At 34.2% G+C, this 23,648-nt stretch overlaps 1 protein-coding gene across 4 annotated transcripts in view; it reads left to right on the top strand.

Moving 5' to 3' along the window:
* The window catches only part of ERBB4 (erb-b2 receptor tyrosine kinase 4), a 1,144,797-nt gene that overhangs the window by 755,527 nt on the left and 365,622 nt on the right, over window positions 1–23,648 (top strand). For all 4 annotated transcript variants that reach the window (XM_043577726.1, XM_043577724.1, XM_043577727.1 and 1 more), the window contains exon 4: window positions 6,659–6,793. In XM_043577726.1, coding sequence (XP_043433661.1) covers window positions 6,659–6,793 — 135 coding nt within the window. The remainder of the gene's footprint in view (window positions 1–6,658; window positions 6,794–23,648) is intronic.

Raw genomic sequence — 23,648 nt, 5'->3', positions numbered from 1 at the left:
TCAGTGTTATAAGTAGTTAACCTCCAAAAACTAGACAGTCATAGTGGACTTCTCAGAGGAGTTAGGACTTGAGCTGAAACATAATGAAAGCTACAAATTATACACTGAAACATTTTGGAGAGCATTACTGAGCTCCATTCAATTGGAATCAAGATATTTTTGCTATTATTTTCTATTTTAATCTGATTTTCAGCCAATGAATCTAATCATTTCTTTTTGAAATTGCCTTGCTTGGGTCGAAAAACTGTCCACTGTTATTTCCTAGCATTCATTCAGAATCCGCATCCATGAGCTTTTGACTCTGATCATTGAGCTGAAATACAGAAGGTTACATCACTCATTTACATTATCACCCTCTCCCCACTCCCAATACAAATGTGACATTTCAATTTTGCACACTTCAACTCTCCTTAAATCATCTGTATAAAAACTTCAAAGCTTGATTGATGATGAATGAGCCATTGTCTCCTCAAGCACCCGCTTCTCATTAGCCTTTAGAGTCTCAGCTTATTAATAATGAACCTTGAGGGCTGACCCAGTGGGGTAGCAGCAATTCATTGTGCTCCCAGCTGAAAGGTCTGGGTTTGAGAAAGATATGGGAATCTTTGGACCAAGTCCATTCCAGAGATGATGTATTAAGTATCACAGGTGGATGGTGTGAGCTATATTACTTTTGTATCATTATCTGCCAACAGACTTGTGTGGCGTAAGGTGATGACAGTGAGAAAGATACATTGCTTTATGTCTGAAAAAACCCAGTGACTTCTTCCTATAGCTTCATCTTGGAAAATGGACTTTTGCCACTTTGGATTTTGATTTCATGATTGTGACCTTTGGTTTGGATAGGCAATATAAGTCTGATATATGGATTATTCAGACATTACCATGGTAATTAGACAAGTGCAATATCTCTAATCTTTATTTATTCTGATTATCATTTTAATTCTAAGGTTGACCTGTATCTGTGCCCATGCAAAATAAGGCATTTAGATGTATAATCAGGGATTGAGGTTAGATATTTCCTTCTTGTTTATTTGACTTTCTTATACTATTATCTTTGGAAGCTTTGTGAGTAGAAGTAAAATGTTTACTGTTGATACCAATCATGTAGACTATAGTGGAATATGGCAAATTGCATTTAAAATTATCATCTTTATTTTGTAAAAAAAAAACAAGAGAAAGACATTCAATCTTATTTATTTTATGAAATAGTTGCAAATTGTGCATGAGGTCAAAGCAATTTTGTCGACTTCTTAAACTAAGTAAGGAGGTCATATTAATCTGTATTTTCAGCAGGGATGCTACATCACAATTAGGCTATTCCAAAAGAGGCAAGGGGAATAAAGCCATGATTTGGTATTTTATCACGTTTTCTTTTGAGAGAATATATTTGCAAAATGTCAACGATTGTCTTAATGGTTACTCATCCTCAAATTCACTATAAAAACTAGCATTTGAAAAGAAATGAAGAATGTGAAAAACTTATTTAAATAACACAAACATTTCCTTCTTCATTAGACTCATGCAAATGGGAAATCAAGGGAAGTAATGGTCAGTCAAATGGACAATCTTTATGGATTGGAAAGCTAAGGCGCAAGTACTTTATGTCCTTTGTAAAATGTCATATTGGCACTTTACACCTTTCTAAAAAAGAATTTAAGGAACCATATGAGGTAGATTTACAGTTCAATATAAAAACATGCTTTTCGACTTTGTGTAACATATGGCTAGATAATTTGCACAGGTTTCAGGAAATTTGGTGTGTCCAGGATAGCTCAAAATCATCATTTTTTACTTGATAAATGATAATAGAATTTGATGCACAGGACAGATTTAGGGATACCAATGAATGTAACTAACTGTGATTTAAAATATCAAACATACTACTTGCATAATTTTTTATATTATCAATTATAAACATTTTATATAATAAAAGCTATTTATCTTTTAACCTACAAAAACTCTACCTTCACATTTATATTTTTAATTTTCCCTATATTCAAGATACTATATATTTATTGGCCTACTCATATATGGTTTCCTATAATCAAGATATTATATCTTATTTCATGAAGCAAATATTTATCATGTATCTGCTTTTTGCTCGACACTGGGGATACAGTTTAGACCAAAACAGAAATGACCTCTGAAAATGTAGAACCAGTTCAGATAACCTGTAGTGTTTATGGGAAAAAAAAAATAACTTCCATTTTTACTTTGATCTGATCAGAATATAATTTAAAATTAAGAGCTACAACAGAAGTTAATTGATCAATGTTGGTAGCAAATTCCACGTAACTTTTCTCTTTTAAGTTCAATTTAACAAATATTTGTTGATTAGCTATTGCTTCAGGTTTGATATATATAGATACAGCACTGAAAAAATATCCCTTGCCTTCATGGAGTTTAGTCTAATATTTCAAATATAAATTATGTACTATATATGTTAAATTCAACATATTGGAGAGTAATGTGGATTACAATTTACTTATTCTATTTGCAAAAGGATTCAATTTTTTTTTACTTGACTTGCATGCGTTAATCTAGTAGGAAATGTTTGAGACACAAAACTGTTTAAGTGTTTACATGAATTTTTAAATAATTAAATGATACTTTTTCATAGAATATCAATTTCATATGTTATGATATTCAATTGTGGCATTTATTAAAAAGACACAGTTCTGTTTTGTAAACTTGCTGGCTATGATTTAAAAAAATATATACCAGGTTTTTTTTCTATCAATTATTGCAATGACCAAGAATCTATTTGTGTTTTTCTGAATTTTCTGTGATATATTTCCTACCATGGAAGTCAAATACAATGGAATGGGATTTACCTTGAACTCATTTATTTATTCAACATTATTTATGTCTTTTCACTTTTCTAGGCTTTGTGCATCTTTATTTGAAAATCATACATTTGCACAACATTTTCTATCTTACTTAGAATTCCTCTTTTTTGTCATGGTTTAAAATTTTAAGAATCACTTTGTTGCATTATTTTTTAAATGTTTATTTATTTATTTATTTATTTATTTATTTATTTATTTGAGAGAGAGAGAGAGAGAGAGAGAGAGAGAGAGTGTGTGTGTGTGTGTGTGTGTGTGTGAGTGGGGGAGGTGCAGAGAGAGAGGGAGATACAGAGTCTGAAGCAGGTCCAGACTCAAAAGCTCACAGGTTCCAAGCTGTCAGCACAGAGCCTGACATGGGGCTTGAACTCACTAACCAGTGAGATCATGACCTGAGCTGAAGTCAGACACTTAGCTGGCTGAGCAACCCGGGCACCCCTTACTTTATTCCCTTCTAACGGAAGGGAAGTTCTTGGTGTAACACAGATGGTACCGTCCAATAAGCCTTTCATGGAACTTGCATACAACTCTGCTGTTCTTGTATGTTGGCAAAGAAATCTAAAGTATAATCAGACGTTCTTCTGGTATCTTCCTGGATAAATGTCTTACCAAGCTTTTGTTTTTCTAATTCTTGTCCCGCTTTCTAATCTAAAAATGCAGCTTATAGTCAACCAAGGCAAAAACATTAGGGATCCCTTTTGTCTAGTAAATAATCTGTGTCCTTAACAACTTTCTTACAGGTCAGTATATTCCCCTAGCATCTTTCTTAGTTCAGAAATAAATCCAATTTAATATTTCACCACAAAACATATTACATTAATGTTTAAAAAATTGTATAACATTATAAAATCAATGTAAACTATACCAATGAATAAGTACAATATTAACATTATTTCCTATCCTATATTTAGGTAACTGAATTGATCAAAAGAAAATACAAGATAAAGTATACATTAAAACTATGCTATAAATGTCAGTAAAATATACATTTTTCTGATTGTGGTGTTTTGACACTCACCAACAGAATACAATCTAAGCCAAGCATGAAGGAAAATACTATTTTCAGGAAAAATACACACATAAACGAACAGACTATATGTGCCTTATAAATACATCATTAAATACTAGAAATTTATAAATCTTCCTGACCAGAATTGTTACCAGATGGTTGGTTTTGAATTTAGGGTGTTATCCAAGTTGATCATGATTGTAGTCGTAGTTTGAGATTTCAACTTGAATTATTATTAAAGATTAATTAAAGATTAAACTTGAATTATTATTGCTTCCTTTCTAAATACTTTTCCAAGTAAAAACCAAGCTCTTGAGCAGAATATTTCTGAGAAACAAATTTCAACATTGGTAGCAGATTAATATTGTTGAAGAAGGGGATTTGATGAGATTATTATTCAGTATAATATAATCTGATTCTATTTGAATATTTTTAGATAGGAAGTTACAGATGGATATTGTGTTCCTTCAGTATGAACTGTTTGAATTATAATGTGAATCCTGAAAAATATACTCTTTCTACAATATTTGAGCTATTATCTTTTCTCCTCACATTTCTTTTTAAAGTAGAACTTTTCCGAATGTAAACTGAAAAATAACCTTCATTTCCTGGATAGCAGTCAAAATCTTTCTTTGTCACCTAATGAAGAATTATTCCTAGAGCAGAAGAGCATCACCTAATGTCTCATGAGAAAGCTATTAGTATGAGATCGTCACATTTTATAGATAGAAACTTAATGCCAAACATTAATGTAGAAATCCATTTCACAATCTTCTGTACGTCTTACATCTCCCTTCTACTTTGATGAGGATTGTATGGTTAGGTCATGAACAATAATGAACTGGGCTTTAGAAGTGGAGAGATGACCTAATTTCTTTTTGTTTCCTTTTTTTTCCTCACCTGAGAAAATGGAACCAATAGTCGGTGAAAGGATTGATCATGAGAATAGGAGATTTTAAATGTGGAAACCCTGGCAATGTCAAAATTAATTTGGTGCATTTTATACATGCAATGCAATAAGGCAATTGAGATGTGCTCACCCATCTCACTTCTACAAATACCCCTCTTATGGTGTCACGTGTTCCTTTCATTCTTTTATCACCCTCTTTGGCTTAACGTGACTCTTACAATTTTTGCTTGGGATACTGCACAAGAAAGATTTTTTTTTCAAGGCCATTATGGAAAATAGAGTGATTACCTTCTCAAAATTTATGTCCCTCTCCTTCCTCACTAATACTGCTTCTTGAAGTTTTGTTCAAGCAGCAATATGTCCACTCAACCTCTTGCAGTGGGAATGGTCAGGGGATATTGTTCTGACCAATAAAAAGCAGACATAATCCTTGGAGAGAGCATCTCGTCAAAAGAATGTCTCTTGCTTGCTCTTCTGTTTTCATCTTACCTTGAATTCAGATAGACACCTTTTCTTTAATATTTATTTTTGAGAGAGAAAGAGAGTGAACGGGGGTGGAGGGGCAGAGAGACTGGGGACAGAGGATCTGAAGCAGGCTCTGCATTGACAACAGACAGCCCGACATGAGCCTTGGGCTAAGGAGCTATGAGATCATGACCTGAGTCCAAGTCAGAAGCTTAAGTGACTGAGCCACCCAGGTGTCCCCAGACATTTTTAGATACAGCAACCTTTTTGGGTTTGGGATGAATAAAAACAGGACCCAAAGCAGATGTAGGTACTCTGGACACTACTACCTCCTATAGGTTTCTTATTATGTGAGAAAATCATTCCCTATCTACATAAACTATTGTTAACTGTTTTTTGTTACTTGTAGCAATGTTTAATGGACTCAGATATAATTTCTCTTAAGAGATAAGAGAGAAAGATGTGGTAAATATTGGGTAGGAAGATGTTATGTGTATTTCTAACCAACAATTTCTTCAAGTAAAAGAATGGTATTTAAAAAAAAAAGATTAGTGTTTGCAGAGAAAATATCTACTTCTTTTTCCTTTTTTTTTTTCTGGATAACTTAAAGCAATGTGAAAGAGAATTTACATATACGGTCAGCCATCGTTCAGGGGAAACAAGTTAGCTGATCAAAGCCAGTGATAAATAGAGAATCAAGTAAAAATTGGCTTTAATGAATTTTATCCCATGGTCCTGTCATTGTTCCAGTGAACCATGGGGTTTTCATTATGTCTTGCTTTGTGTTCTTCTTAAAGAATAATTGGCAATTCTATCGATTCCATTTGAGAGGATCAAAGAACATTTTTCTGATTGAGAAATTAATTTTAGCTTTCATTTTGTTTTAATCACTTACCTACTGACTCGCCAATGTCACATTGACTGAAAGAATTTTTTCTTAAGAGAGACAGATGAGTTAAATGACCAAAAAAAGAGGATTAGTTAAATAAATATTATTTACGTTATGCTCTGGCATATTGTATTCTCATTAGAAATAATGTAGAATAATATTTAATTAACATTAAATACTCATCACTTAATATTAGACAAAACTAGTACGTTTTGAAATATTGCATGCAATGTTATTCCAAGTTCGGAGGATTAAAAAAAGGAAAGAGACTGAGAGTATCTATACCAAACTATGAAATGTTTCTCTGAGTATTTGTGTTATGGATGGTTGTTTTTCTCTGTATTTTCCAATTTTTTTTCCAATTTCTGCAATCAATTTATGTGACCCAGTAATGATCTTTAAAAAAAATATCTTGGCTATTAACAAAATAATTCTAATTTAACATTGAAAATCATTTAAGAATAAATAACTTTTATTGACTATCTTTTCATCAACAAAAAGTTTGACGAGAAATATGTTTGTTTGTTTTAATACAGAAATCCTTAATGGTGGAGTCTATGTAGACCAGAACAAATTTCTTTGTTACACAGACACAATTCATTGGCAAGATATTGTTCGGAATCCGTGGCCTTCCAACTTGACTCTCGTGTCAACAAACGGTAGCTCAGGATGTGAGTAACATTATCCTTGTTAATGTCTCAAAATATTCTTCTACTTCTTGTAAAAACAAACAGCTAATGTTTATCATGTCATTAATAATATTTTGAATTTTGATTGCATACATTGAAATGTTCAGTTATATATAACAGAATAATCTTTTGCTTCTAGTTAACTCTCTTTTCAGAGTGATAACTTCCCTTTTATAAATTCTTCTCTTAACATGACTTATTTTGCTAGATCAAAATACTTTACCATATTTGTAATGTCTAAGTATTCTAATGCCCAAATGTTTAAACATGCCCCATTGCCCATAAACGTAAGGCTGGCGTCAAACTCTGGCTTCAACTCTCTGTGTGAGTCATGTACCACAGAGAAAAATGTGGTAGAAGAAAAATATTACTTCCTATTCACTATAATATGTTAAATTAAAAAAAAAAACAACAAAACACTGATGAACATTTTAGAATTCCGAAGCCTCCATTTGCCCTTGAAACCTTCATGGTAATACTGTATAACAATTCCAAGCACCTTAAATAGAGTGGAGAAATACAGATTTCATAGAAGAGATATATGTTACATTCTGGTTTTAGTCATTAGCCTAATAAACTATCCAATTTCCCATTTGCAAAGTGTATTGTTTCTATCACAGAGGATTTATCAGATTCAGAGTGTTTAATATGATTAAATGACAAGCAAGTAATATTTGAAATATATCATTAAAATCTTAGAAAATTATTCTGTCTAGAATCTGTTTCATTTTCATAAAGCAGGCTGTGTGGTCCCCACATTTATTACTACTGACATTTGTATGAGAACAGAATCTTTATCAAGTGTTAACCTGGGTTTTATATTTCTCATCTATTATTTTATATTTCCCGCCTGAAATCATAACTATCTTCACACTGTTCAATAATTATTTGCCATAGTACTGATTGTGTTATGACACTTTTGTAGAAAATCAAGCTCCGAGGGACAATTATTAAATTTCATGATTGTCCTAATAATATAATGGGGAAATAGGAATATATTTGATCCAAACTGACAGCTGTGTTTTTAATAATGGCTAAAACTTTTTTTAAAGTAGAGTAAAATAATTTTCTTGTCACTTTTGAGCAGAAATTTATATGAGATTTCATCTTTATAGCGTTCAAGTTGCCTACCTTGTACAATTACGTGTGAATAAAAAATTGAATCTATTCATACTAACAAGACAAATAATGTGCTTTAGAAATGGCTTCTGTTTTCAGTCTGCATATACTATGGTACATTTTGTATATTTGGAGGGGGGCGAGAAGCATAATGGTCGGGGAAGAGGAAAGGCCTACTGACTCTTCGCTTATTAGAGTGACCAGCCTATAATTGCATGTATGAGATCAGGAAAGAATGAAACCCAGGCAAGACAGAAGCCAAAGGGAAGCCTTACAGGATGCAGAACAGGAAAGGTCTGGGGGGTTCCTGCACTTTCACAGATGGCATATCTTTGTGCTATTGTTTGTGGGCAATTTTGGATGGTTGTGCCTGTAATTAGGCAACTGTAGCTGCATTTGTCTTGCATGCAAATAATTGCAGGTGCAAAAATTACAAATGCAGAATAGTCATAACAAATGGTCCTTTACAATTAACCACCAAATGCTTGTTGAAGTTTTATTCTTTACATACTAGTTTTATTTGTTGATACATCAAATATGTTGCATGACACCATAGCTGATAATTAGAATTGGCTAATCTTTGAATATTGGTTTCAACGTAGCCTATTTTTTCCTCTACCTTCTCCCTATGGGTGATGACAGATACTCTCATGGTTTTAAATGCAAACTTCTGCACCGATGACTCCCAGAACTACATACCACCCAAGTTAAAAATCTGGTGGTCATCATGGACTTTGCCTGCTCATTGGTCATGGCATTGATTTAATCATTAAATCATACTGAATTTGTCAATTTCTTGATTTTACATATTTCTTATTGCCATGGCTCTAGTTCAGACTTCATCCATTGTCTGAGTTACTGAAACAATCTGAATTCTTAATAAGTTTTGAGGCTACAAACCCTGTGTAGTCTGGTGAAATCAATAGCTCCCTTCTTACAATATGTTTAAACTAATAAATAGGCAAAGAATAAAGATTATATATCACAAATGCATAAAACCAATATGTTTATAAAATACATTTTAAAAGATTACATACAAGGGAAATGAATTATACTGAAACACATTTATCAACATACTTAAAAATAAATATGTGATATGGTAATATGCTTCTTCATTAGTACATTAAATAAAAAAAATTCTAACAGCAGGATTAACAGGCAATGTAGTTGTGAAGCAGAGATAGGCCTAAATATTACTTTAAAAAGGACAGTCACTTTAACAAGTGGTGTTGGAAAAATTGGATATTCCCATGTACAATATTGAAGTAAGACTTTTACCTGACCCTATATATAAGAAATTAACTCAAAATGAATTAAAGACCTAAACATAAGACCATAAACCATAAAAATCCTAGAAGAAAACATAGAGGAAAAGCTTCATGGCATTGAATTTGGCAATGATTCTTACAGCTGCCACCAAAAGCAAAGACAACAAAAGCAAAATAGAAAAAAACGGGGCTACATAAAACTTAAAAACTTCTGCGCATCAAAGGATGCAATCAACAAAGTCAAAGGCAACTTACAGAATGGGAGAAAAATTTACAAATTATATATTTGGTAAGGGGTTAATATCCAGAATATATAAAGAACTTTTACAACTCAATAACAAAAACAACCTGGTTCAGAAATGGGCATGCAGTTGAAATAGCATTTCTCCAAAGATGATATACAAATGGCCAACAACAATATGGAAAGATGTTCAATATGACATTGATTTGAAATCTAAGTCATAACCATGGGATATCACATTATACCCATTAGAATGACTATCATCAAAATAGTAGAAAATGACAAGTCTTGGTGAAGATGTTTGAAGAATCTGAAACCTCTGTACACTGTTGGTGGGATTTTAAAGTTGTAAAATAGCAATGGAAAATAGTATGGTAGTTACTCAAAAATTAAAAATAGAACTACTATATTATCCAGCAACTCTACTTCTTGGTATATATTTAAAGAATTGAAAGCAGGGGCGCCTGGGTGGCGCAGTCGGTTAAGCCTCCGACTTCAGCCAGGTCACAATCTCGCAGTCCGTGAGTTCGAGCCCCGTGTCGGGCTCTGGGCTGATGGCTCAGAGCCTGGAGCCTGTTTCCGATTCTGTGTCTCCCTCTCTCTCTGCCCCTCCCCATTCATGCTCTGTCTCTCTCTGTCCCAAAAATAACTAAAAAACGTTGAAAAAAATTAAAAAAAAATAAAAAAAAAGAATTGAAAGCAGTCTCAGAGCAATATTTGCACATGCATATTTATAGTAGCACCCCAATGTTCAATAATGAAAGAATGCATGAACAAAATCTGGTGTGTGTGTGTGTGTGTGTGTGTGTGTATACACACACACATTGGAACATTATTCAGCCTTAAAAAAGTAAGAAAATTATGACATATGTTACAACATGGGTGAACCTTGATGACATTTTGCTATGCAAAATAAGCCAGTCACAAAAAGACTGTATGTCCACTTATATGAGGTATCTAAAGTAGTCAAATTCATACAAACTGAAAGAAGAATGGTGGTTACCAGGAGCTGGGAGAATTGGGAAATGGGGAATTTCTGTTTAATGAGTATAGAGTTTCAGTTTTGTAAGATGAAAAAGTTTTGTAGATCTATTGCACAACAATGTAAATATACTTAACACTACTGAGTTGTACACTTAAAAATGGTTATGAGAGTAGATGTTATGTTGTCTGTTTTTACTGTAATTAAAAATAGAGAAAAAGGTAAAGAAAGAAAAAGCAAGCAAGAAGAAAGAAAGCAAGAAAGAAAGCAAGAAGCAAGAAAGCAAGAAAGCAAGGAAGCAAGAAAGAAAGGAAGAAAGAAAGAAAGAAAGAGAGGGAGCTTTTATGATACTGCTAAGCTAAGTACCAGAATAGAGTATGAATGCATCTTTAGTTTCTATTGGTCGCAGTGTGGTTGGCACTGCCCATATTATCAGGACCTTATATTCATAATTGTTGAAAGTCATATATTTAATAAGAGATTAATGTGAATAATAATGTAACAATTCCTCATTCACGTTCATGGACCTCCTAAATTCCATCCATAAGCCCTTTAGGGGTCCCAGGCCTCCTTGTTAAGAGGCCACCCTGTCTTTAACTACTCTTCTTGCCTCCAATTTTGACAAATCCACCTGAGAAAGTGCTACCAAGAGCACTGTTTAATGGATATCTAACTATGACCCTGTCTAAAAACCCTGTCATTGCAACTGACTAATGTGGGGTCAGTTCTTAATAAAACCAGAGGCTTGGAGATTTTAGCAGATTCCTGCTTATTTCTCCCCTCAATGGAATGAGTTCTTATAATTTCTTTGTCTGTACTGCCTTTGCTTTTCTGTCTGCCAGACTAAATTTTGCTTATATGCATCACACTTATCAATTGTTTACCTCTTCTAAGAAGTGTTCTCTTCTACAGGCTGGATTAGGTAACTTTTCCCACATAACTGCATAAAGAGCAGGGCTAAATCCTTCCATTCTGTCTCACTCTAAAATGAAAGTCCTATAGGACAAGGCCCAGGTCATCATTTTGTCCTCTGTTTTAGCACATAATGGATGGATAAAAGTTTTATACTGAATAAATGAATAACTAAATGAAACAATCAATTCATAAATAAGAAAATCAGAAGAATATAAGTAATAATTTCTTCTGTTCATCATATGTACAAGAATGGATGTGAAGTAAAAGTTATAATCCATAGATACGTAGCTTATTCATTTTAAGTCTTTTTCAGGCAAAAATGGCAACCTACATCTCTGTGCTTAATTTAATTTAAAACTATATAATTATAGGGGTGCCTGATGGTTCAGTTGGTTAAAAGTCCAACTCTTGATTTTGGCTCACATCATGATCTCATCATTTGTGAGATCAAGCCTGTATTAGGCTCTGTGCTGAGAATGCAGAGCCTGGCTGAGATTATCTCTCTCTTTCTGTGCTTCTCCCCTGCTTGTGCTCTCTCTCTCTCTCTCAAAATATAAATAAATAAACAAACAAACAAACAAATAAATAAATAAATAGAATTTAAAACTATATATTTATGTTATACTATTTATATTATATTTATGTTATATGTATGCTTTATTATATTTATAAGACATATATGTGTCATGTATATATGACACACACATATATATATATGATACATATATATATATATATGACACATATATATATATAAGACATATATATGTCTACTTTTCCTTTGGTGTAAAGAACCTAATTTGTGTAGGGCTGGTAAATCCACAAATCACACAATTTTGACCAAGAATTTAAGAATATTTGATTTTTCAGTGATATTTTGCAAATTATTTTTCAATAAAGCTTTGGTCTTTTTGTATAATACCAATTCTTAATGTAAAAAAGCAAAATCTTTTCAAGAGAAACCTGGCTTTTTTTCAACGTAACCTTTAGCAACATAACCTTTGCACTCTAATTGGAATAATGAAGGAAAGGTTTGAGTGTCTAGAAAAGAAATTTTTAAATGATACCAATCCTTTAAAAATATGAGATTTAGGAGTAATTACAACCAAATTGTATTTTCCAAAAATACTTGAGGTATGTTGATCTAAATTTCAGCAAGGTAAGGGAGAGACGAGTATCTTTTTTATTATAGGAATCCCTAGCAAGATGTACCTAACATTCTAACAGTCTTGGATAGGTTTGTCAACAGGGCTTATTAAATAAACTACCTTCAGAGTTAAACAAACAAACAAACAAACTAACTAACTAACTAACTAATAGTAAATCACGTTTCACTTACTTGGAGTACTTCTAATAACTCCCATCACCACAGAATGCCGAAATGATGGAAATTAGTTGCCCTAGAAAAATTAAGCAACTGAGAGTATATCAGAACATGAATATGGAAAAATAGACAATAGTATTTGTCTGGAAGAAAATTGTGTAGTTAAGAGAATGGCTCCAAATGGACTTGTTGGGAACCTTGCACTGCCCAAGTGACCTCGGGCAAGTCACTTGTGCTCTCAGTACCTCCATTTTTGCATCTATTAAATAAGAGTGTCGAGAGCTGAGCTGAGCTGATAGGTTTCAGGGTGGTTGATTAAGACAAAGAACCAATAAGAAGGTAACAGTCAACCTTTCAGTCCCCTATTGCAGTAGCATAAGCAAGTGGCTAAACTGGAGAAAGCACCAGTTCTTCCACTGTCCATTTTCCCCCATGGAACAGCTCCAGGTCAGGGTCAGGTGGATCAGACCGGTCAGCACAGACAAGGGGAATTGTCTCACTGCTGAGGGAGCCCCAAACAAAAGCTCCTAAAGTTTTATGGATCCAGAAGCCAGAGGGTAGGTTTGAGGCAGCAGAAAAAAAGCTGAGTGCAAAAGTTCTGAGTAGTGAATCAGAGTAAAGAAAAAGCATCTTAAATGTTCCCTCCGGCCCGTGTAAGGACTTTCCAGCAAAGGCACCTGAGGAGAGCCCCTGTCAAAGACATTGGATAAATTGAGGCATCCAATGGAGGCAACTGATACTAGAAATGTAGCTATCCTTAAGAGCATGGCTCCTTAGGAAACCCTGAGTTTGCCCTGAATTCAGAGACCACAATGCATTGGCTGTGCACCAAGTCTGGTGTGGATAGGGCAGCTTTCTGTTGTGAGACCTGCCAGGGTAAGCCTGTGGTCAGGCTTGAAAGATCACGCACAGGTTTTTGGCCAGAAACTAATATTATCAACTTCATAGGACTATTATGAGGAATAAATAATTTCCTGTGTATCAAAATCTGAGCTATTTCTTATGATAAAGGAAGAAAGCGACTTCCAGTTATGATTTGTGTTTCCATATGAATTAACCATATGTGGACAGAAATAATTTTATAACATGTGAGTTACATTTTTATTATATATTAGTTAACATTTTATTTTGTTTCTGTTTCTCATGTGTCTAAGCAGAATACAGTATTTTATAGCCTGAGCTCACTGAGGCACCAAAAGGAAGAAACCTTGGATGTTCCAGATCCTACAATCTTTTCTTTAGCTTACACCAGATGTACCACTCATTCTCAAATTGCTTTCCAAAACCAAATACAGGTGTCCCCCACTGTGCAAAAGTAGAAAGCTCCTATGAAACTTTTCAAACCAAAATGACCTAAAGTAAAGAGTGTCCCCCACCGTCCAAAAGGTTATATTATGTCGCTTCGCTTTTCCAAAAGGCCAGTGTTAGTGCAGCAATGCCTTTTTTTGTGAAAGTGAAAATCCTCTTCCATTTCTTTCGGATAACAAACAAGTACTAATGTAGGTCTTCACAAAAGTGAAGTGCCTATTGTGAACTTTTGGAAAGTGAGGGATACCTGCATCACCTATGACAGAGGTACAAATGTGGGGGAATTGGCAAATTCATAAAAACATTATATTTATTAACATAATTCCATTTGTTTTTTGTTTTTTTTTTATTTTTTTAACGTTTATTTATTTTTGAGACAGAGAGAGACAGAGCATCAACGGGGGAGGGTCAGAGAGAGGGAGACACAGAATTTGAAACAGGCTCCAGGCTCTGAGCTGTCAGCACAGAGCCCGACGCGGGGCTCGAACTCACGGACCATGGGATCATGACCTGAGCCGAAGTCGGCTGCTTAACTGACTGAGCCACCCAGGTGCCCCATAATTCCATTTATTTAAGCCAGATAATCTACCTGCTTTAAAACCATTAGTAAAACTTAAAAAAAAATTAGTAACACTTAAAACTATATGTTTTCTTTTAATGACTCTCCCCCATCCTCATGACTGCCCACTCCTAACTAATACTGAGGGCTGTGTCCCATGTACGTAAACTGTCTTGAACTAGAAAATGATTAAATATCAAGATACGGTAGAATTAAACCTGATTTTAATTTATCAACTTCTGTTACTGCTTCAATCTTAAAATGTTTATATAAAATAGATGCATTCTTCTAAGCCTGGAATTTTGTGGTAGAGTAAAAAACAAAAATAGCAAGAAAAATTATCCATGGTGCATTTCAGTACAGCTTCAGTTTCCATGTATTATATATGCACAGATCCACTTTTACATAAATGCATTTTATTGAAATAAGTCATGCGCACTGTTTTACATGATTTAAAAAAAATAAAAAGTTTTAATGATGGAAATAGAAAAATGTGAAAACCAGAAAAGATAAATGAACTCATATAAACCTAAAAGATTAGTTTTCAAAACAATTTATAAAATAAATTCTTCAGGAATCTAATAAAACAAAAAACAAAAGACTTAAAGATACTTTATGAATTTAAATCAATTATTCTAAACAAAATATTGGCAATAAGAATGAAATAATTTAGGAATGTATTTAAAATATAGGAGCAAGTGGTAGCTTGCTCTTTTAATACTGTAAATGAAAAAGTTTTTCAATACTGTAAATGAAAGAGTTAGGACTTGTCAAGGACCCATATCAGAGAAGGCCTTTATTGATACATTTATAGAAAGACAATTTCCAGGTTGACTGAAACTCACTCCAGGATAAATTTTATGTAAGAAAATTCCTTATAAGATGGAAGCACAGCATACCTGCTAGCTTGGTTTTTATTTGTTTGGTTGGTTTTTTGTTTTTTTGTTGTGTTCCTTAGCTTCTTAGGGTAAAAGTGCATTGCTTTACTTTTCGAATAGATTTTTCATGACAGATCTTTATTTTTATCATATGCAATAGCTTCCTCTAAAATCAAAATTTTAATTAGGTATTATATATACAATTAAAGAAGTCAGTACCTCAGCCCCAAGAGGCAGAACAGAAGATTTTTCCAGAATATACCTTTCATAGCTCAGCTCAGTCCCTATATATATATATGTATATATGTATGTATCTATATATAGATAGATGTTTGTACATAATAAATATATACATAAAGTATATGTATCCACACACATCCACATACTTACATAGATATACATTGGTCTTGAAGTTTGTGATTATAAATTAATTTCTACTTTGCTTTTACATATAAACCACCTAAAATCTGGGACAAATTCCATAGCCTCTCTTCTCTGCCCTTATCCTCTTACTGCCAACTCCAGCCTCTGCTACCAATGATTCCAATAACCACACAACTGTGCTTGGCTCTCCCTTAGCTGCTCTTAAGACCCACTGCATCCCCAATTTCCTCAAAGCATAAATGAGACTAGTTATTAGCATGATTTTGTTAATAATAATGGTTATTTGGTGGGGGGTTGCAGAGAAGACCAAACTTGACTTTTGTGTTCCTGCTTATGAAGTCAGGATATTCCTCACTACTGAGACCTTCGCACCATTTCCAAACCTTAAGGATTGACTCCTTTGTTTCCCCCTAGGCTTTTTTCCCTTCTCAAGGCAGAGGCTCATTTCATTCTCTGCTTTTAAACTAGAGGAAACATCAGTTTGTACATAAGGAAATGCTCACTTCAAACAGAGAATATACATAGCGTGGCTTCCTTAGAAAAGTTTTAATAGTGCATTTCCCAAAGCAGTGCTTCTTCAGTCTAAAATAATACCATGTCAGTGGAGTGCTAGTAAATGTTTAATAACAACTTTTCAAAAAGTAGAGGGGTAACACCCCAATTTAAGGAGTTGCTAATTTCCATGGTGCAAACATTCTTTTTTTTGTTTTAATTTTTTTTTAACGTTTATTTATTTTTTTGAGACAGAGAGAGGCAGAGCATGAACGGGGGAGGGTCAGAGAGAGGGAGACACAGAATCTGAAACAGGCTCCAGGCTCTGAGCTGTCAGCACAGAGCCCGACGCGGGGCTCGAGCTCATGGACCACGAGATCATGACCTGAGCCAAAGTCGGCCGCCCAACCGACTGAGCCACCCAGGCGCCCCATCATTCTTAACATTCTCCCTTTTAAGCAATCGATGTAGATTTTGGAAGAGATGCCCAGTAAGAATACCATTATGTAGTGTTTCCACCACATAGATTCAACAGATGTAAATAAACTCAATCATGTAAATAATTAATCATGTAATTATGTAATCATGTAATCATGTAAATAATCAGGAAATGGTGAATTTTAAGTTTATATTTATTACCTTTGTTTCAATAAAATTTAACTGTGGGTTTATGTAATTTAATATTTAGTAATGGCTATATTCAACAACAAGGTCTGAAAATTCTAGAAAATCTGACAGTCTGTTGTATACACTGCTGCCATGTGTGAACATCAGAATCCTATAGAGGTAAAGGCTGGGCCTAGCCCAGTCCAGTGCGGATCATTTCTCTCTATGACAATGCAAAGAGAAAATTAAGCTTACACATCATGCATGGTATGAACTGGTTTTGCCCCTTGTCTCCTGCGGGTAAATGCTGAATAAAACACACATATACACACACAACTCAATAAAGAACAAACTATTTAAGAACAGGGCAATTTAACACAGAATGTATACAGGGAAAATATCTGACTCTTCAGAGTCATATTCTGCTAACATTTGTAATTTACATTATTATATAGTATCCCTTAGGTTCTGCATTCATGTTAACTTCGTGCACTAAAGATTTCCTCAAGAATGTTGGATAGATGTTACCTTTATTTGATTAAAAGACTTAAATGGTCTCTCTCCGAGTGAACTGAGTTTCCACCTCAAAGATCAAACTCTCTGTACCCCCACAGACATACTGCTCTAACTCTTAAGAAGGTTTAGTTTTCTACCTTCAAATAAATCTTTATGACCATAGCCTGTTGGAAGAAAAAATTATTATGTAAAGTGACAGTAGAGGTATTGTGTAGCATTAGAAAAGAACAAAGTTCTCTATGTCCAGAAATAAGTAGATTAAGAGTTTCCAAAGTTGGACATGCATCAGAATCTACTCCCAGAGATTCTCCTTCAGTAAGTCTGGTTCAGGGATGGGAATCTACCCATCATCAAAATTCTCCAGTTGAATCTGGGTACAAGTATAGGTAGCACTGGCTTGGTAGAGGATGTCTATGCTAATAAAATAATTAGAAAAGCCTATATTTCAGACCACATGCTGATTCAAAATTTCCAGAGAACATATGATGAGTTTGCTGCAAATGAGCCAACTGACAAATATATGGTCCCCTCCTAGAGAATATGTAGCTCTCTGTTATGTGAAATTTTTGTCACTAATTGCAACAATAGCAATCACAATGCTGTAAGCACCTGTGACCTTCTAGGCCTTATGGATCATAGGCACTTACAGAATCTTATTTCTAATTCTTGAAGAAATTCTGTAAGGTAGGTATTAAGAGTCATATTTAGGGACAATCAGAGCCTTGGTGTCTTAAATTTTTAGTAATAAGAACTCGATGTCTTCTACTGAATGTTGAAGAGATTAAAATTTCGTGAAATAGAAGGTCATGGGGTTCAATTGTCCAGTTAGGGACAGCCTTCATATTTTGTTGTTTCTCTGAAGCTTATTTTAGAACAAATTTTAATAAGACTTTTCACTATATGAATTTTCACTGAAAATATATACCATTACTTAAATAAAAATTGCTGGTATTATGAAGAAAGTTTTCACACTGTTCAGAAAGAATGGAGAAAGGCCAAGGAATCATAATTATCAGATTTTCTTTGAAAGTGTAACTCCTAACATTTTTTTGAAATGGTGAGTTTTGGGAATTGGAGATTCTTGTAACTGGAAGGCATCTTTCTTATTGAAAAAAAAAAAGTAATAAGAGCTACACACACTGTTTAAATTGGATGGCAATCAAAGAAATCTAGTCCACATAATCTAATCAAAACAAATGTTTTCAAAATGTTTATGGATGGATGAATGGATATACAAAATGTGATATATACATGCAGTGGCATATTATTATGCCTTAAAAAGGAAGAAAAATTCTGGCATTATGCTGCAACATGGATGAACTTCGAGGGCAGTATACTAAGTAAAATAATCCAGTCATAAAGAGACAAATACTGTATGATTTCACTTATATGTGATACTTAGAAGAGTCAAAATCATAAAGATAGAAAATAGTGGTGATTTTAAGGGGCTAGAGAGGGAGGGGAGAATGGGGAGATTTTGTTAATAAGTAAATTATTTTAGTTTTAGAACACGAAAAGAGTTACTGGAATAGATGGTGTTGACTGTTGCAAAAACAATGTGAATACGTTAACTACTACTGAACTGTACAACTAAAAGTGGTTAATGTGAGGGGTGCTGGGTGGCTCAGTTGGTTGAGTGTCCAGCTCTTGATTTCAGCTCAGGTCATGATCTCATAGCTTGTGGGATTGAGCCTTTGTCTGGCTCTGTGCTTAGGATTCCCTCTTTCTCTCTCTCTGCCCACCCCCCCCCAATCTCTCAAAATAAATAAAGTTTTAAGAAAATGGTTAAGATGGTAAATTTTGAGATATGTTGAGATAGAGAGAGAGAGAGAGAGAGAGAGAGAGAGAGAGATCGAGAATCTTAAGCAGACCGCACACTTAGCACAGATCCCAACAGGGGGCTCAATGTGGGGCTCAGTCCTATGACCCTGTGATCATGACCTGAGCCAAAATCAAGAGTCAGAGCCTCAAATGACTGAGTCACCCAGGTACCCCCAGAGTTTTAAGTCATCCTGCTGTATGAGGCTGTGCAAATAATTCTAAACCTGGCAGAATTAGTTGTAGGTGTTGAAATGATAGATTGGTAAAACGGACTTAAATTTTCACAAAGGAAGAGACTCATTGATTCAAATAACAAGTATCTGATTAATGTTAGAGAGATTTGTAAAACATTCCATAGTTGATTTTTTTTAAATTTTAATTCCAATTAGTTAACATACAGTGTTCTATTAGTTTCAGGTGTATACTATACTAATTTAACATTTCCATACATTACCAGGTGCTCATCACAACAAGTACCCTCCTTAATCCCCACCACCTGTCTAACCCACCCCCTCACCCGTGTCCCATCTGGTATCCACCAGTTTGTTCTCCATAAGGTCTGTTTCTCAGTTTGCCTCTCTTTTTTCCCCTTTACTCATTTGTTTTGTTTCTTAAATTCTACATATGAGTGAAATCATTCCATAGCTGACTTTGTGAACATAAAACCCTGATTTTATATTTGGTGTTTAAAGCAGCTATGTAAAATTGAATGAAAATTATGCTGAATCCATTCAATATCACCCTCTTCTATTATGCTGAATCCATTCAATATCACCCTCTTCTATTTTTCTCTTGTTTGTTTACTTTAAAATGGGTTAAGAGTGATTATGCATGTGTCTGTGGCTTGTTTTGCAATGCTCATTCATAGGTTTGGTTACCATTCACATATTTATTCCCATTTACTAATGGAAGTGGTTTTGTGGAACTTAGTTACACAATTAAGTAAAATTTAAAGAGCTTACTATTTTTCTTTTTCTTCTATAATTTGTCATCACTTAGAGAAGCTAGGAAGTGAAAGGGAGACGTTTACAAGGAACTGAAAATCGTCTATTCCAGTTTCCCAGTCAGTTACATTTCCAAAGAAGTTTTACATATGTCCTCCCTCTCTTATTGGTGTCCTCCTGCTAAGCCATTTTTATTTCAAAGTTCAGAGCAAAGATGGTTACACTGGAGAGTCAGAGCAGGGGAATTGGTATCTCCACAGGTAGCTGGGGAAAGATGAATAAGGAGGTCAAGCTGCTAATCCACTTTTCAATCTTTCATGTCTAGATTATTGCAAGTAGCCGTATGCAACCTTTATTTAATTCTTTGCTGCCTGGCAAGAACACATTATGTTCTATTTGGAGGTGATTCTTTTGGCAATTCTAGGTGCTCTTTCTATGCAAGGAAGAAAAAAAAATGGAAAGGAAATTATGCAGTAATATTTCTCTTAAAGTTCTTCTTTAAGCATAATAGAAATAAATGTTTTAAAGCTTGATTAAAAAATGCACAAAGTTAAAGTCATCTCAAAATTAGATGTCCCACACACTTTAGTTCTCCTCCCTCCTTATACTTTATTAAATAAAAATTTTGATCTAGTAGTTTTTTTCAAAATATTTTTCTATAGAATCATTTTAAACTGTACTCAAGAAGGAGAATACATCATTAAACTAGTTACCTGTTTGCCAAGTTACTAGTTACTTTGTCAGTAGTTAATATTACTAGTTACCACATGCCAAAGTGAATTTTTCAGGATGAAGAAACTTGCTTTACTAGAAAATAAGTCAATAATAAAACTAAAAGTTTTTACAAATGATGGAGTGTTCGATACCCATAACTTCATTTCTAAATTTCATTAAGTTGAATAAATTTCAAATATTTTATTGCAAAATTTGTTGTGCATTTCTAGCAGAATAAACAAATATATAAGGGTCCTTAGAGGTGTAGAATTGACACAGCTCTGCTTGGTTTGATTCAGTAGAAAAAGATAAATTAAGGTCATGCAGTTTTGTAACATTCTCATGAAATACTCAATCATTTCTATTAATTCATACAGTAAACACAAACATTTTATGGGGGAGGGGGTGACCCAAAACATTATTTCAGGATTAATTTACATTATTACTGAATTAACTTACAATAAGTATAAATATATGTTACTTTAAAATATGTAAGTGGGCAATCAGAGAGAGAGAAACCATAGATTTCCTTGTTCTTACTCTCCCCTCTTGTCGTCCTCCCTACCGAAACCTTTTGCCTGACCCCACTGCAGGGCAAAGCCCCTGCATCTGTATCGTCTTTGCACAGTTACCCTTCTGTTTCTTTGCTTCAAAGGGTAGCCTAGTGGTTGAGTTCGGGGTATGGATTCTACATAAGTTCTAATCTTGACTTCAAAGTTTCTTCTGTCTAATTTAGCCCCTTTATCCTTCATTTTTCTTACATTACAGTGAATTGGGATACTACATGAAAATGTTAAAAACAGCCTAGCACATAAGTGTTCCATAAATATTTGTTGTTATCAGTTTTAGTGTTTATAATTAAACACTATGAAGACACTTCTTATTCTGTATTATAGCCTAAAACTGGGAACTGTGATCAGCCTTCTCTTAGCTTCGCATCGTCATTTATAAGCAAATACATCTATAATTTTGTGGGCATGGAGAGCTGTGTGGTTAAGGACACCCATTCTTAACGTTCTTGGCATCTGTCTATAATACCCTCCACCCTGCCCATTTAGGTCATTTGCTAACTACTACTCATTGCCCACATACGTTAATGATTTTGGCAAGTGACCCTGAGTCTTTTTTTTTAAACTCCATGTATGTCATTCCCTAGGTGATTTTGAATAAGTATCTGTGTTAATGATCTCATTTAACATTATTGCCTAACATTTTCTTTACCTCCTAAAATCCACTGAACTTATCAGTATTTATACTAATTCTGTAAGAAACAGGGCTTTGTTCTAACATAAAGTTTGTCTGCCTATGAGTATTTTAATTCATTTTGTGTGTTCAGTCCTTCTCTGTCCCACATGACTGTTCTTTTCTTATATCTGTTAAAGTAAACTAGATACCTGATTATATTGGTGAAGAACATGGATTCTGGCTCAGATCTCTGGACTATTTCAGGCCTGTCCCATTCTGTGTGACCTTGGACAAGTTTTTAAATTTCTCTGTCCTCAGCTTCCTCATCTGTAGTAGCATTTTCTTCCTAAGGTTTTTATGGGAAATAAATCACCTAGAACAATTCCCACTATATAATAAAAATGCATTATGTCTAAGCTATGACTAACTCTTTAATATGCTAGTTCATAAGGACTTTGATTCTACCTTGAGGTTTATATTTCAGATGGTTACAAGACTAACAATATATTTTTTTAGAAAACAGAGAACTAGGGGCAGATTGATAGGTAGTGAGGCTAATATTTAAGGCTAAATCATTTTGTGATAGAATACAACAGATATATATGCAGGGGCTTGCAAATCACTTATCTCTTTTTCTTTAAATAACTCAATTTCCAGATCAGTCTAGTAGTACATCAGTAAGAAATGCCATTGAAATACCTGGTTGATGGAATCTTTTTTTTTTCAAAAATATGTTATAAATCCATTATTCTTGAATTTTAGCTTTTGTGTGTGAACTTCAAAGGCAGATTAATGAAAACATTTTACATCAAGACATTTTAGGCTTATTACTTACTCTAATGCCTTTTGGGTCACTTTCTTATAACCTTCATCAATTTTAAAATCACATTTCATTCCTTAGGCTTGTGGTGGCATTTTAGAAGTATGCCTATTTGTTAATGTGGTTGTTTTTATTTTAAGTGGGAGGACTTGAGGGAGATACACACACACACACACACACACACACACACACACACACAGCTAAATCCCTTTGGTGGATGAAATAATAGTAGGGACGTAAAATGAGACTTCTGGCTGATACCTCAAAAGAGTTTGTTTAATACAGTGCCATGGAGCTACCTAATCTTCCCCAACTTGTTACCCATTTTTCTTTGTTATCTGTCTCAGTGATGTCTCATCTCCCCAACTGACTGCTACAGGCTAGCAATCTGTAACAGAAACTCAGTCTCAATCTCAGATATAATAAGAAAGAGAGGCTACAAGATTAATGGTGCCAGCCATAATTATAAAGTCTCAAGCCACAGACATTATAAGACCTTTCAAAACTGACTCAAGGTGGAAGAAGCTGGGTTAGCACTATAGTGTGAAGATACTGGCCTCTTAGTAAAGGAAATGCAGGGCTATTGGATCTGGGAAGTCTACTGTGTTTTTAGTGCTGTTAGGAACTGTGGAAAATAAATGGTTTTTTTTTCCCTTGAGGAGCTTGTTATAATTTTATCCATTTCAGTTTTCCTGTGATAATACCCATTACTTATTAATTCGTAGAGGAGATAGATCTATTCTTGGAGCTGACAAATGGAA

Source organism: Prionailurus bengalensis, chromosome C1, assembly GCF_016509475.1.
Source record: "Prionailurus bengalensis isolate Pbe53 chromosome C1, Fcat_Pben_1.1_paternal_pri, whole genome shotgun sequence".
Taxonomy (NCBI): Eukaryota; Metazoa; Chordata; class Mammalia; order Carnivora; family Felidae; genus Prionailurus; species Prionailurus bengalensis.
The sequence above is the reverse complement of the archived record's forward strand: the minus strand, read 5'-3'. Positions and strand labels throughout refer to the sequence as shown.